The sequence below is a fragment of the Pleurodeles waltl genome, chromosome 5 (genome assembly GCF_031143425.1).
Source record: "Pleurodeles waltl isolate 20211129_DDA chromosome 5, aPleWal1.hap1.20221129, whole genome shotgun sequence".
NCBI lineage: Eukaryota > Metazoa > Chordata > Amphibia > Caudata > Salamandridae > Pleurodeles > Pleurodeles waltl.
In genome coordinates, this window is record NC_090444.1 from 1,034,884,211 (window position 1) to 1,034,898,385 (window position 14,175).

Genomic DNA, 14,175 nt, shown 5'->3' on the forward strand with positions numbered 1-14,175 from the left:
TTAAAAGGGTTTGGAAAGAAGACGGCTATCAGCTTGCATTATCGGCTCCTTGACATGCACCCAGCCCTGCACTGATCGGCACCCATGTGCCTCTCTAGCAGCCACATGGCAGGGGCAGTCCCGGACTCAGCGCCCTTCCTTTCACCCTCCCTCCTGTTCACGCTGACGGCTGTGCTGCAATGATGTCCTGCCCCTATCCTCCCCTCTCTCTCTCTCTTTGGCCCCGCGGCGCCCCTCCTGCACACCCCCCGGCGCGCCCCGCTCAGCAGAGCGGGGATCTGGCTGGAAAGGGCGCCGGCCCCACGCCTGTCCCCCGCCGGCCTCCTCCTGGGGCAGGACCAGCGCAGGCGCAGCCAGCAGCGGCGCCAGATTTGGCGGGAGGGGGTGTGTCCAAAGGGCCTCTTTGTTTGATGGAATCTCTGTTTACAGACTTTTTTCAGGCTTTCATCTCAACCTGTTCCCTCCGCCCCTCTGCCCTCCCTCCTCCAGCCCCCTCCTCCCAAAGGTCCTCGCCTCCGCTGCATCTCCTCATGAGAAACTTTAATTCTGGTGGTGGAGCAGCTACTCCGCAGGCAGCACCTTCTTCCACCCCCTGCTCCGCTCTCAGGATGGCAAGGCGACCCAGGAACAGGTACACGCGCACAGACCTGCTTAATACAGCACGTGCCTCTAGCTTGCTCCTTGCAAGTTTTTTTAGCTCCAGCACTTTTAAGATTATGTGCGGTTTAAACACTGAAACTTTAATTTTTGTGTCAACTTTATTTTTTAGTTTCTGTACTGAATGTTGGTGGGCTCTTAGTATGGTTCACTTTTTGGTTTTGTTGTTCTTGATTTGGTCAATTTAGCTAAACACCTTAGCAATTTAAATGCGTCTTATTTTACGTGCATGTCCTTTTAAGTGATATTTTTAGTCTGTACGCTGAGGGACTTTACGTTTAGCATGAGGTTGTCAATTCATTGGACTTTAAGGTGTGTGATGTTTCACGATTCTTTACTTGGAGATTTGTGCTTTTTTATATGGGAAATATGAAATGTGCATAAAACGTCTCTGTTTTTTGTGCTTTTAACGTTGTTCGCTTTTTTGGTTTGTGCTACCTAGTGTGTGGCGCCAGTGTAGTGGTGTGCCAAGCTCTAGAACTTGTTTGTTGCACATACTGAGAAAGGGAAGACGGCGGAACAGGTGCATTTGCTTTTTGCGCGTCTGCTGCAGTGCTTGTGAAAGCATGCATCCTTTACACGGAGCAGAGGCTGCTGAAGTAACACGCTGCTTGTTGTGGAGCTGTTGCCACAGTGCCTTGGCATGACAGCCCGGGTGCACGCAGTGTGCACTCGTTGACCCTGAAGGAGGGAGGGCAGGGCACCCCCGTGCACACGCCATCTCCTCTCCTGCGTGTCTCAGCAACAGTGCCGGCGCGGGCAAGCCCGGGGAGTACCTGAGGCTGCATACCTGCTGGAAGCGTGCAGGGCGAGCGCGTGTTTCCAGGGGATTACACCGGCATATGGCAGGCGCGCGGTCAGGCTCAGGGCGCCGAGCGGCGCGCGGCCCGGGACCCCATTCATTATGCATGGGGTGTCTGTTAGCGCTGCGGGAAACGCGCAGGTGGCGGGGGCGTGCTCGGGAGCTACCCGGGGTGTTGCTGCCCCTCTACGAGTCACGAAGACCTGTCAGTTCTGTCCGGGAGGAAACATGGAAAGAGTATCATGTGCCAGCTTCTCTTTGAGACGCCCAAACAAGAAGAGGCACTTTAGGAGACGTTACAAATATAATTAACGCTGTTCTGGGTGCCTGGACGGCAAATGAGCGGTTTGCATCCGGCATTGGACTCTCCTGAAGGGGTGTTGGAAGCTGTGCGCCTGCGCCTCTGCCGCATGGCTTTGGGCGTCCGAGGTGCACATGGCACCTGCCGCCTCAGCCCGGACAGGTGCACGCGCCGTCACCTCCCCCGCCACCCCCTCCCCCTTTCCCCGTGCACGGGAGTCACCCTGGAGCTTTTCTTGCACCTGCCGTTATGTGAAGCGGGCACCACATCCCGCCCTGGCACGGAGGTACGCGGTGGCTGCGTTGAATTGTTTGTAAAGACGGAGTTCACGTGCCACTGAGCAGGCTTACTCCGTACAAGGAAAGGCGTTCAACTGTTCGAATGCAATTTTATCGCCGTGCTGGTAAAAATGAAAACTTTACCTGGGGCATGTCTGGGAGGAATTTTAAAGGTGGTGGAAGTGTGAACATTCTGCTTAAACGTAGGGAATGCCCTTCGAAAATCTAGGCGTGGGGTAGACCTATCCTTCCCCCACACGTAGCTGAAGGTGTCAACATCGTAACGGAAGTCGAAGGTGCACCAGAAAATGAAAGTGGACATCTAATATTATATCTTCTTTTTTGCTTAATTGCTCCTCATTGAAGGTTTTGCATACACTTAAAAAAGGCGTGGAAGACACATGTTTAGCCACCCATTGTCATTCCTTTAAAGATTAATATATGGACAAAGTCACCGCAGGGAACAGGCACATAATTGCCTTACAGTGAGGTTTTGGCCTTCTTTGCATAAGTTCCCTGAGAAGTGCTCCCACCGGGCCCAGTATACCTGCCCACGTGAGAGAAAACAGGGCGTGGCCTGAAGCGTGTGCCCAATAACCCCTGACCCCGAGCCCGTCTTCACACCTGGCGCAGCCTTCCTAAGTGACACGTGATAAGGATCCCTTGCGCCATCCAGGGGAGAGCGCGGGCAAACACCTGTCCTTTGCGCAGAGTACGATTGTTAAACTCTCGGAAGCAATAACACGATTTTATTTTCTTTTGCATCGTGGTACAGGTAGACTGAAGTGACCCACAGTGACTTTTTCTTTCACTCTCTCGAACAACCCTCCTCCATCCAACTGAACATCTTCCAACTCGTGATATTTCGGAAGTGCAGGATTGATATTCTGGCACCTCGCAGATATACGAAGGTTTTAGGCTCTACCGGAGCCAGCAAAGACTGCTCGAAGCACAAAATGTGCTCTAGGGCCTACATGAAACCCCTGGTGAGGTGATGGGATAGGAATGACTGGTGCCGTGTCACGTGATTCGTTTTTTGCTGTCTGTATTGATCATTGGGCATGATTATTTGGTATCCAGTGTTCATTGGCACGCATTTGGTGTAGTTTGATATTTTAAGGGCCTCAAGCATGAAGTGTCATTTTTTGCCTGACAGGTTAGTGTGATAAGAAGATCGACTTGAGTTCTATTTTGGATTTTCACCCGACGTAACGGGTGCAGCCCTGCTAACTGAAAGTAGCACAATAAATAAGCACGCACGAGCCAGCATTACCAACCGCGTTTCATTGCTATCTAGGCTTGGACGTGTACAGGATAATCTGATGTGACTTCACACAACCCCCAAATATGTCTTAACCTCACTAGGGCCTTGGTAACCAGTCTTCTGATGCCCACCATGGGGAAAAAACAGGGTGCAAAGGGGTGCTGTCCAGGCAAGCCACAGGCAGCCCCGGGGAAGAGTGGCGCAAGAGGGAGCCCCGGGCAGTCTTGCCTGCTGTGTTTTCGACGGTGCAGCAATGTCGCACCAACCGTAGCCCCCCACCCCGTTACTTTTGCATAACGAACGTTACTTCAGTTAACTTTAGCACTTTGACTTATTGCTCTTGAGCGCTGGCTAGTGGTATTGTGTTGTATGGGTGAGGCTGTCAATGTTTTTTAGAACCTTTTAGCGAATCCCCGATCTTGAGCAATGAACAAGTGAGCTCTATCTTCCCTAATTATATAGCTATAACAGCATACCAAACATGGACCTCACCATTTCCCCGCACCCTAGCTAGTCGAAGTACTTTGTGAAAAAAAGTTGCCAAATCAGCACCGTTTTTTTAATACATTGATCAGTTTGAAGTTTCACTTAACATCACCGCCCTGCTGAGTGATACATCTGCATCTCACCGCTGTTATAGTCATCCTGTTCCCGGAAAGGTTTCTGAAAGGATGAGCCGTGCGTCCCTGGGTCAACCCTCACAAACCTCTAGTTTTTGATCTGGGCCCAAGACCGAAGTAACCGTTGCTCTCCACTACTCCCGTTGCACCCTCTGCCAGTGATATGCTGTCTCCCCACTGCACCATCAAAACATGAATGAGAATTGTAATGTTATTATTGTTATATAATGTCACACTATATTCACTTGAGGTACTTGCAGGGAAAATGCCCAGCTGAATAATTTGCATTTGGTGTCAGAACTCCACCTGTCAGAGCCGAGGGCTGGCTACTGCTTTTTGGTGGTGGTGTACTTTAACAGGACTATAGGGTACTCCACTCTTCAGCATCCCCCCTTTCCACCCACGGCCTCTGAATACCTCTGGGCAGTAGCGGCCTGAGGGACTCCTCTTTGCCTTCACAGCAGGGCCCCGCTGCATAGTACTACTTCACAAACTCAGAAATGCCTTTGTGAATTGGCCCCTATGTGATTAGTTGAAAAAAATCCATGTTTAAGGTCTAGGTGCGAAAGAACAAAGATGCATTTTATGAGTAAATTGTGAAATACACGAACTGCGGTGAATTCCCCTTTTGTCATACAGGACATGCGTGTGAGGTTTTACTCCTGCACAGGGCGCGGTGTGTCAGCACAGAGCAAAGTCTAATTTTAAGAAGTTAGTCCAGCCAGCAAGATGGCCTTTCTCATTCAGTGGGTTACTGTGGAGACCGTACACTGCAGACCTGCCTTTGTCTCTACTTGAGCGTGAAGTGCGCGTGGGTGTGTTTGGTGTTCTGTCTATTTTCAAAACAATGTGTTATGCTCAGTGGCCTGCATTTAGATTGGCTCTGTACAAGGACTAGTATTCCAAGTTTGTGTTGTTCACTAGTTCAACAACGCTAACCCCATAGTCATATTGTGGTAGGCAGTATTAAAGCATACTAATAATTCTGTGTACCAGGTACATCTATTGTACATTTCATCAAGATAAATGTTAATGTATATTATATTAGAAACTTGATACACTTTTCTATTTTCTTGATGTAACAATGTCCTGCCTCTTATATTTGTCCAGAAAAGGTTTAGAAATGAGAAAACGTAATGTTTCCGCCAACCCACAACACTTCTCCCGCCTTTCTTAAGAGTGAAGGCATTCTTACCTTCTAAGAGACATAGGTGCCCAGGTGGGCAGTGATAAGACCCGGGTTCGTGCAGGAAATGTGGCTTCATTTATTTGGGGGGTCAAAGACACTAGCATACACACGTTAATTGAAACTCTGCACGTTTTCGCCTCACTCGGAGCACCGTGTTTTAAAGCCTCACCTGTGCAGTGACTGCCAAGTGTGTAATCTGTCACTGCTTTCACAGCTAGAGCAGGCCTGAACTTGCACCGTTTCGGTAAACCGGCCAGCCCTTCACCTGTATCTGTGGATACCGAAAACAGTAGAACCTGTTCGAAATCTTAGGACACCAGAATGCAGAGCTAAATCTTGCTATGCAAGTTTTTCAGATTCTGCTTTTTGTAAAGATCGCTGTATATGATTCACTGGTTCTCCTGTGGGGGGTATATAGGGGTGTGTACTCCTGGTGCTCACTCTGGTCTCTGTTCTTGTTTTCCATCAGTATATACAGCAGCGATGAAGATGAGGAGGAAATTGACATGTACGACCATGACCACGACTACGATGGCGTGCTCTGTAAAGGCGGGAAACGCCACTTGGGGAAGACGCGATGGACTCGCGAAGAGGTAAACACTGCCGAGGAATGGGGGAGTGACACACAAATGGCTTGTGTGTTTACCTGAAGATTAGCCCTTGGAAGGGATTATCTCAGTCCTTGATCCACTATATGCCTCAAACGGTGTACTTGAACTCTGACAACCCCTCAGGACACTCTTCACACAGTAGTGTGCTGCGAAGGTGTCTGCGCGAGGACTTGGTATTTGGAGACAGTCCACTGTTTGGTTTTCCAACTCTGGCCTTTTGTTGTTTGAGAGTGGTTGCTAAGTGAGACGGGAGGAGTCCTGTTTCCTACATCAGCCAACACAAGTGGCTTCTGCTTGCTTTCGCATGCGTGGGGCATCTGTCCAGACTCTGCAGTCGCCTCTTGTCCGATCTACGTTTCACACAAAACAAATCTAGAAGGGAAGTAGCAGAGGATGCTGGCTTCGACTGGCCTTTTGGCTGTATACAAAATACACTATTATAATGGGGTTTGTGGGTCCTAGCCTGAGAGTAACCCTCCCAAGAGCAGTAACTCAAGGAGAAGAGGGTTTCCTCATTGACAAACCATGAGGTTGAAACTCTTTAATAATAGAATACTTTCATCTATTTAGTAAAACAATACTGCCTGATCTGTGAACCAGCGTACCACCCAACCATTCCAGTCTCACTTCATTTAATTTCAGAACCACTCAACAGATTTATCTTGCTATTCCATTGCAGCCTCACACACTATCCTTTGTGATTTTTTTCAGTAAACTTTTGATTTAGCAGATTGAAATGCAGCTCATTTGCACTTAGGCATGAATATGTGCAACGACTGTGGGGCTCCGTGAATAAGTGTGGACTTAGTGGCATAGTGGACCATACAACTAAGGAGGCTGTAGGGGAGGAAAGTTATTTCTTTTTTTTTTTGGGGGGGGGGGGGGGCATAAAGTGCCTTTGGGTAGAAGTTGATGATGTGGGGTGGGGGGTGCCTAGGTGGCTGTGTACATTCCCCATCAACCTTTGAAAAGTCAGGAACGGGTCGGGCTACCTCTTTTGAGGTTGACCCACAACCACTTCTTGCCTGCTGGCCCTTGACCCTTCTGCTTCCACCTTGAGGCGACTGAAACTTTTGTATTTTATCCACCCACCCTAGTCCTGATTATAGTTTTTTTTCTGTTTTATTGTTGTGGTTTTGGTGGTATTGCATATCTTTTTTTATTTTGTTTTGGTCAGGATGGGCTCATGGTTGGCAGTGATACTTTTGGTCACTTTGGAATATGAGATGTCCAGCCTTTGTGAAAGCTTGAGTAAACATTTGGTTTACAAGAAGGAAATTCAGCTCAGTTGCACTTATTTTCGTCAGTGCCCATTGTCTATGGTTCCTAGCCCTAAACTTGAGCCAGTTGTTTGAAACCAGAGTGTTGTTCTTGATTAAAGCATGTCTCCCTCTCTTCTACAGGTTAGTCTCTACTTTTTGCATCTGAAGGTGTCTAGGAAGGTTCTTCCTTTTTCTGACCTCATAACTAGAGTTACAATGGCAGTGCTGTTTCTAAGCACACCTACAATTCAGTAGTAACCTGCACACTGTCCCGGCCTACAGAACAGAATGTAGCAGTTCCTCAAAGCCATATGGAAAGAGCTGGTCACTGCTTCTTTGAGGCACTATTGCTGATTACCTGTAAACCATTTCGCTTTTTCTTTTAGACCCTTGCACTACCTGTCTCTGGTCCACATTGCTGCTTATTTGATACACTTGTGCTAGCTCCCTGTAGTTCATTTCGTTGCTTTTTTTTAGATATTCGTGCTTGCAGACTCTAGTCCATCTCATTGCTTCTTTGAGGCACTTGGATTGGCAACCTGTAGTTCATGTCACCATATAGGTGGCATGTTTGTGCTCTAAAAAATTCCCAAATCAGTGATTCAAGACCGTGGATGCTTGAAAGGTTGATTTACCGCTTCAAGGAACAATCCTATTGCCAGCAATTTTCACATGCATGTATTGTAGCAGATGAATTAACCCGCTAGTATATCTATGCCCTGCTATTTGCATTTGCTTCTGGTGTGGCTCTCTATTCAGTCAAAATGAAAGGGTTAGCAGCACAATGTTCTGTAAATCTTAGTATTATTATGAATTCATGGACATTTTTATTGACCCAGGTAGATACTTAAAATGTTGTGGCTGGGGACGACTTGACAAGTCAGCATCTTTTTGTTCTGACCTTGCACATACCATGATAGGACCGCGAATCTCCGATGGTCATTTATTTTCGGTGGAGCATAGACTCATTTTGCCACCTCTGAAGAGTATTTTTATTTTATGATCACTAGCAGCACAGGATGTCTGTTGATCTGGGGATTCCAATCACAAATTCATCCACACTTTACATACCAGTTTGAGGTGTGTCTTTAAGAGAGCAATGAACAAGCAAATCTTCTTGAACATCTAGCTCAAAAAGCCTAATCTAGCTGTTGGGTGAAACCCGTTCATTGCATTGGTTATGAACAATTGAAAATTTCAAGTTGGCATAACATGTCATTCTTACAGCCTCTTGGCACTAAAGATTGGGTGTGTTGTGGGTCACTGGCTACCCAAAATGGTTGGGTGAGTTGAGCAGCTTCCTGTGCCTCTTTGTTTGATGAGTGGCCTTCTGTGCAACTAGTTTGGCTGGATAGTCTGCTCTGTGTCTTCAGAGGTGGGTGGTGCTCTCAGTCTCTCGCTGGGTGGGTGGTGTCTTGGGTGGCTAAGTTGGACTGGTGGCCCTCTGTTGACTGGGCAGTGTTAGTCCTAGGTTGCTGGTATCCTGGATGAATGGATTGGGTGTTTAGTATCCTTTGTGAATGGATTGGGTGGGGTGGGCGTGCATTTGCTGCACTTCAACCTCAATCATTCCTGCAGCCTTCATGAGCCCTGATGTTTATTTTTAAGATGTTCTTCATGCACTGGCACTCAAGTAATTCAGTTTTTGGGCTGGACAAGTCAAACACCAAGTACTGCATAAGGCACAGGTGAACTTTGTATCTGTAAGGTGATGTGTGTTTTTCTAAGGGGGGAATTGGTTCCCATTCTTTGTGAGATGTTTTTGTACATATATTTTAAAACTAGAACCAATACAAGCGGTCTCAGATCTTTATGCTCCCATGGGAATTAATGCATATACAGACCCGACAGAGGCCTGTAATATGTAGCTTTTGGGATTTTTCTGCGCATAAGCACTTCTTTTCAGGGTATTTATTTTCCTGTAAAACCATATTAATTAAAAAATACAATTATCTGGTTTTGCCTGTCACAAGACCCACATTTGTAAAGAAATATTGGTAATGTTACAAAGAGCCAAATATTTTGCTATGGCAATCACAAAGCCACTGTTATTCCAAGGGAGGGGAGGGGGGCTCTTCTCCGTGCTACCAGCATTTGCCACTGTTTTCTGATGGTCTATATATAAGTTCAAACCAAAACACCAAAAAGTGCATAGCAAAATGTTGTAGGTATGAACAAATAAATCAGAAGTGGAATCTGTATTTAAGCATAAAGCTAAAAAAATAATCAGTTGTGGTGCATGATGCTATAAATAAAAGCAGACACTAAAAAATCTATGGTCTTTTTGTTTCATCATACATTAACTTAAAACACGCATTGCTGCCTCAGGATCACCAGAGCCTGCCTTGTTTGTGTGCATTTTTTTTTTTTAATAAAAATAAATTAATGTGCAGGCATAAGAGGCAGCCTCACCAAACCGCTCCTAACGAGTCAGCTGAGATGGTGGGATGGGACTGGCTGCAAAGCCTTCCCGGACAGTGAGAGATGCATGTAAAGTAAAGAATGACTGGCAGAGTAATAGGGTTTTCTTTCCACGTCTCAGGATGAGAAGCTAAAGAAACTAGTGGAGCAGAATGGCCCCGAAGACTGGAAAGTTATTGCCAGTTTCCTTACTGTAAGTGGAGATGATTGTGTATTTCTGTGTGTTGCGTCTAGTTTTCACATGTTTGCGCCACTTTTTGCCACATTGGTAGGATTGGTGGTGCATGGCACTGGCCTTTTTACCCCACCATCTTTGCTGAGGAGTTAAGGGTTGGGGAGGTGGAGTGATTCATGGGCTGCATTAATTTTGTTTGCTTTTATTGAACAACATCCTTCCTTATATGTGACTTGAAAAACATTGTTAGGAGCCTGCTTTTTTGTTGAACGTCTTCTACTTGTTTATTATGTATATGGTTTGTGCTGTCTGTGTTGTGTGAGGGAAACTGCATGTTTGGGGCGGTGGGTGAACTGAAGGGGAGTGGATAAAGGAAAAGGTCATAGAAGAGTAAGCAGACTTTTGGTGTTTTTTGCTACTCGGATAGGTAATTGGTTAGCAGAATAAAGATTTCTAGCCAGAACATGGCAGCTCTTTTCACCCGCATTTGTAAGAAAATTTAATTTGGTATGGGCAATGTTGTGCAGACATCCCTGTGCCTCCCTGTGTACAGCGTTTGCCAATTCTCTGTCTGCAATTTCTTATTATATGGGTTTTGCTTGTGGGGTTTCTTTGGAGAGGTACTTTAGCACCCGCCCTGTTTTTGTGTGTTCAGTCCAATATAGGTTATGACATTGTCGGTTGTTATCGCAAAAACACAAAATATCACACACCATCAATTTTAGGCAATGAATCGATGCATGCTTTTCTCCCCCTGTAAATTTAGAACCGGACAGATGTTCAGTGCCAACACCGATGGCAGAAGGTGCTGAACCCTGAGTTGATCAAAGGACCATGGACAAAAGAAGAAGATCAGCGGGTAAGTGTCTAAGAAATGGTTTAGGCTCCAAAGCACAGGTGAAAAATAGTAAGATTGCACTGTTCCTAAATAAGTGCTAATATTGGTTTTGAAGCACTTGAACTTGTGAAAAGTCTTATGGAAGTGTTTGAATTATTAAGGGTTGAAAGAGGGCCTTGACCCAGACAGATTATAGAGACATAGGGCACGAAAGACACTCAAAACAACCAGTAGGTTCCTAGAAAGGCTGGTGTATGGCAGCTTTCCTGCACAGCGTTTGCACTTGTGGGAGGTAGGCTGGTGGCAACTGCTCTTCTTGAAATGCTTTCCTGCCTTTGTTTGAAGGTGATTGAACTGGTGCAGAAGTATGGGCCGAAGCGGTGGTCTGTCATTGCCAAGCACCTGAAAGGAAGGATCGGGAAGCAGTGTAGGGAGCGATGGCACAACCACCTTAACCCAGAAGTGAAGAAGACCTCCTGGACTGAAGAGGAAGACCGAATCATATACCAGGCACACAAGCGGCTCGGAAACAGATGGGCTGAAATTGCAAAGTTGCTACCTGGGAGGTAATATATATACGAGTGCAACAGACCGACATTCTTAAATGGCCGCAAGCCACATCCTCAAATATGATCCCACGAGCTTATATTCAATATAAAAGTAGTGGATCTAAAGTGTTTTAGTGAGAGATTTCCACTTTTAGCATGATACTGAAAGGAGATTTTGGTTTCACTTGTAAGTTTTTGGTGGCCTCTTCTGTTTTTGAGTTTTGACGGCCATTGTAAATCACAAGGGTTCTTCTGTACATTAGGTTAAGAGTTTTTAAAACACTCCACTCATGTGTAAGTGCATTCCTCTGCAGAAGATCTGTAGTTGGCATAGTTTAAGAATATATTTTCCTTGTGGGTCCTTTTATGCCATATGATCTTCTACGTTGAGGTTAAAGGTGATAGTGTAGTACATTTCACTACACTGTGCCCGGAATGTTATGTACAGCCTGGCGTCTTAAATTAGAAATCCGCTTGGTGCCTGAGTCACCACTTGCCACAGGTCTCTTAATTGCTGGCCCATTTCTAGTCACACATTCAGCGCTGCTTTCTCAATACATACCCTTTTGATTGTAGTGAACAGTGAACATATTAGCTTGTTGTATATTTCTCTCATCTATTGTTTGTTGAATGAATTCCTGCCTTCAATGGAGATTCCGCATTACATGAAAACATGTCGAACATTAATTATGCACTTAGACCCTAATGTACAAGTGTGCCTGGAGCGAGTAAGATCGCCATATTTTACTCACATTGCGCTTAAGGATGCAGTGCTTTTTGAAAATTGTGCTGGGTAGTGGAACACAGCTTTCAGGCGTCTTTAAATTGTGCGATTTTAGATCCATAAGTTTTAGGAGGTGTGGCATTTGCCCAGTGACATGGTATTTCTTCAACCTTTGTAAAACGAGGTAGCCATGACATCCAAGCTCCTTATGGGCATGTGTTCAAGGGACAAGACAATGTGTAATCGTTGCCCTTGTTGGCAGTATCAGCAGGCAAAACAAGTTATTGTGGGAACTAAACTGCCGTCCCCTCCACCCTTCTAGGGTAGCGTCTAGAGACCCTAGGTGAATGTTTTTTGGTGGTGGATTGTGCACCCTCTTTGTTGTTGAGCATTAGTCATAGAATAGTGTCTTGGTAATTGCGTTGGACGTGCAGAGCATGTTTTAATCCTGTAAACAAGGCTGGGTGAGATCTTCTTTGTAGGATGGTTCATCAGAGGCTTAGCCTTATAAGACTGCACACTAATGTTTGTTTTTCTGTTTAATAACCCTGCACAGGACTGATAATGCTATCAAAAACCACTGGAATTCTACCATGCGTCGAAAAGTGGAGCAAGAAGGTTATCTGCAGGAGTCCACCAAAGCCAGCCAGGCCCCAGCAGCCACAAACTATCAGAAGAACAATCATTTGATGGGCTATGCCCACACTCCAGTATCTACACCGCACCCTGTAGCCGCCCAACCCCGAGTCAACAACAGCTGCAGCAGCTATTCCTACTACCATGTTGCAGACCAACAAAACGTAAGTTTGCAGTTTTTTGCATTAGTTAGCTTGTGGATTACCGCGGACTTTAGAATTGTTTGACTGAATTGCACCACTTGTTCTTGCTGTTGTAGTTGAGTTCTCCTCTGCTGTCTTTAGCACCATTTTACCCATTCACTTAGCGAGGTTGACTCCACAGACATGGTTTCAGGTCTATGACGTTTAGTCAAGAGGAGCAGAAGGACCGTGGTTTTAACAGGGATCGGCCCTCTCAGCCAAGTCCATTCTGTTATTTTCATCTAATCTCGTTTTTCTAAAAGATACCCACCCATATGGTTCACTATAAATGACTCTGAAAATGTCAGAAAATATCAGTTCTTTGCATTTAAATCATATTTCCAAAGGGCCACAATTTAGGAGGCTTTAGCTGGAGTCCATTGAAAATGTCATCAGTTGGCACTGGCTGTTCATGATTCACTTCCTGTATTTGCACGTTGTTTCGGAGAGTTGGGTGATTTCCTGTTTTAAGGCACTGGCTTTTTCTGGAATGTTCTCTGTAGTTTGTGGCCAGGTTTTGGAAGTAACACATGAGTTGATTATCCCCTCCCAATACTCAGACGCTCTCTCTAGACCCCTGCTACACGCAGAGAACCAGCTCCCTTACAGCATTAGGATGCAGGCTCTGTGAGACCTAGTCAGCTTTTTTAATTTGTTCAACCAGAAATGCTCTCAGCATATGCAGCCATACCACTCAGGATGCCCTCGAGCCCACAGCCGTTCTGCCCACTATTTTGGCTATTTTTTACTTTACTTGCGAGTCTAGTTGGAAATGACGTAGGGCCTGGTTTAGAGTTTACAGAGGGTGTTACTCTGTCACATGTGACGGCTAGCCCATCCTCGGTATTATGATTCCATTATAGCCTATAGGAATCGTAATAGGGTGGATGAGATATCCATCACGTTTGTGACAGAGTAATCCATCTGCCGAAAAGGGCCTCATTTTGTCTGCACCACCTTCATTTACTGGAAAAAAAGATTACTAAATTGCTTCATGTAGAAGTAGTTATCAGATCGGGGGCACCATACACAGGGACGAGAGGAAGTTGTTATAGAACCTGACAATGGTGGCATTTCCTGACCATGGTGTTGTTTTTCTCCTATTTTGTCTTCACACAGGCTCCATACCCAGTAGCACTGCATGTAAATATCGTGAGCGTCCCCCAGTCAGCCACTGCAGCTGTCCAGGTAAATATAAAATGGCTGCTTGGGTGGGATTATTAATGGGGCTGGAGGGAGTCGTGCGCAAGTTGTACATTGTGCAGTCTTGCTCAGCCACTTAGAAACCAAGCATGTCCAGACAGAGATAGGAAGGTTCAAGCACTGTGAGTGAACTGAAAGTCAATAAGGCTCTGGCCAAAAGTGGCATTATGCAGACAACAATGCTTTTTTAAGCAGAAAAACATTTGTTGCATTTATAAAAAGGTAACAGAACTTAACTGCAATGTTTAAATAAGTCTAGACATATTTAAACATTATCAACTCAGAAAAATAATTGTGAAAAATTCTGAGGGTGGGCCCAATGATTTTATTTTCCCCACTGGGCATTGCTGCATCAGAAAGTTTGAGAACCACTTCAATAAGGGTATTTTGAAAATGTAAATGAGCAAATAGTACCTCAGATAGGAGCATTAATGTAATATCTGACAGAATCATTTTTTAAGATG

The 14,175-nt window shown here is 45.6% G+C and overlaps 1 protein-coding gene across 4 annotated transcripts in view; it reads left to right on the plus strand.

The window, feature by feature from the left end:
• The first annotated feature begins 320 nt into the window (after positions 1-320).
• MYB (MYB proto-oncogene, transcription factor) overlaps positions 321-14,175 on the plus strand; it is a 37,320-nt gene continuing 23,465 nt past the window's right edge. The window contains exons 1-7 of one of the 4 annotated variants that reach the window (XM_069235203.1): positions 321-631; positions 5,581-5,704; positions 9,527-9,598; positions 10,347-10,439; positions 10,764-10,984; positions 12,247-12,490; positions 13,628-13,696. In XM_069235203.1, the coding sequence (XP_069091304.1) occupies positions 411-631; positions 5,581-5,704; positions 9,527-9,598; positions 10,347-10,439; positions 10,764-10,984; positions 12,247-12,490; positions 13,628-13,696 (1,044 nt within the window). In that variant the 5' untranslated portion in view covers positions 321-410. The remainder of the gene's footprint in view (positions 632-5,580; positions 5,705-9,526; positions 9,599-10,346; positions 10,440-10,763; positions 10,985-12,246; positions 12,491-13,627; positions 13,697-14,175) is intronic. The other 3 variants (XM_069235201.1, XM_069235200.1, XM_069235202.1) reach the window with 3 other exon arrangements.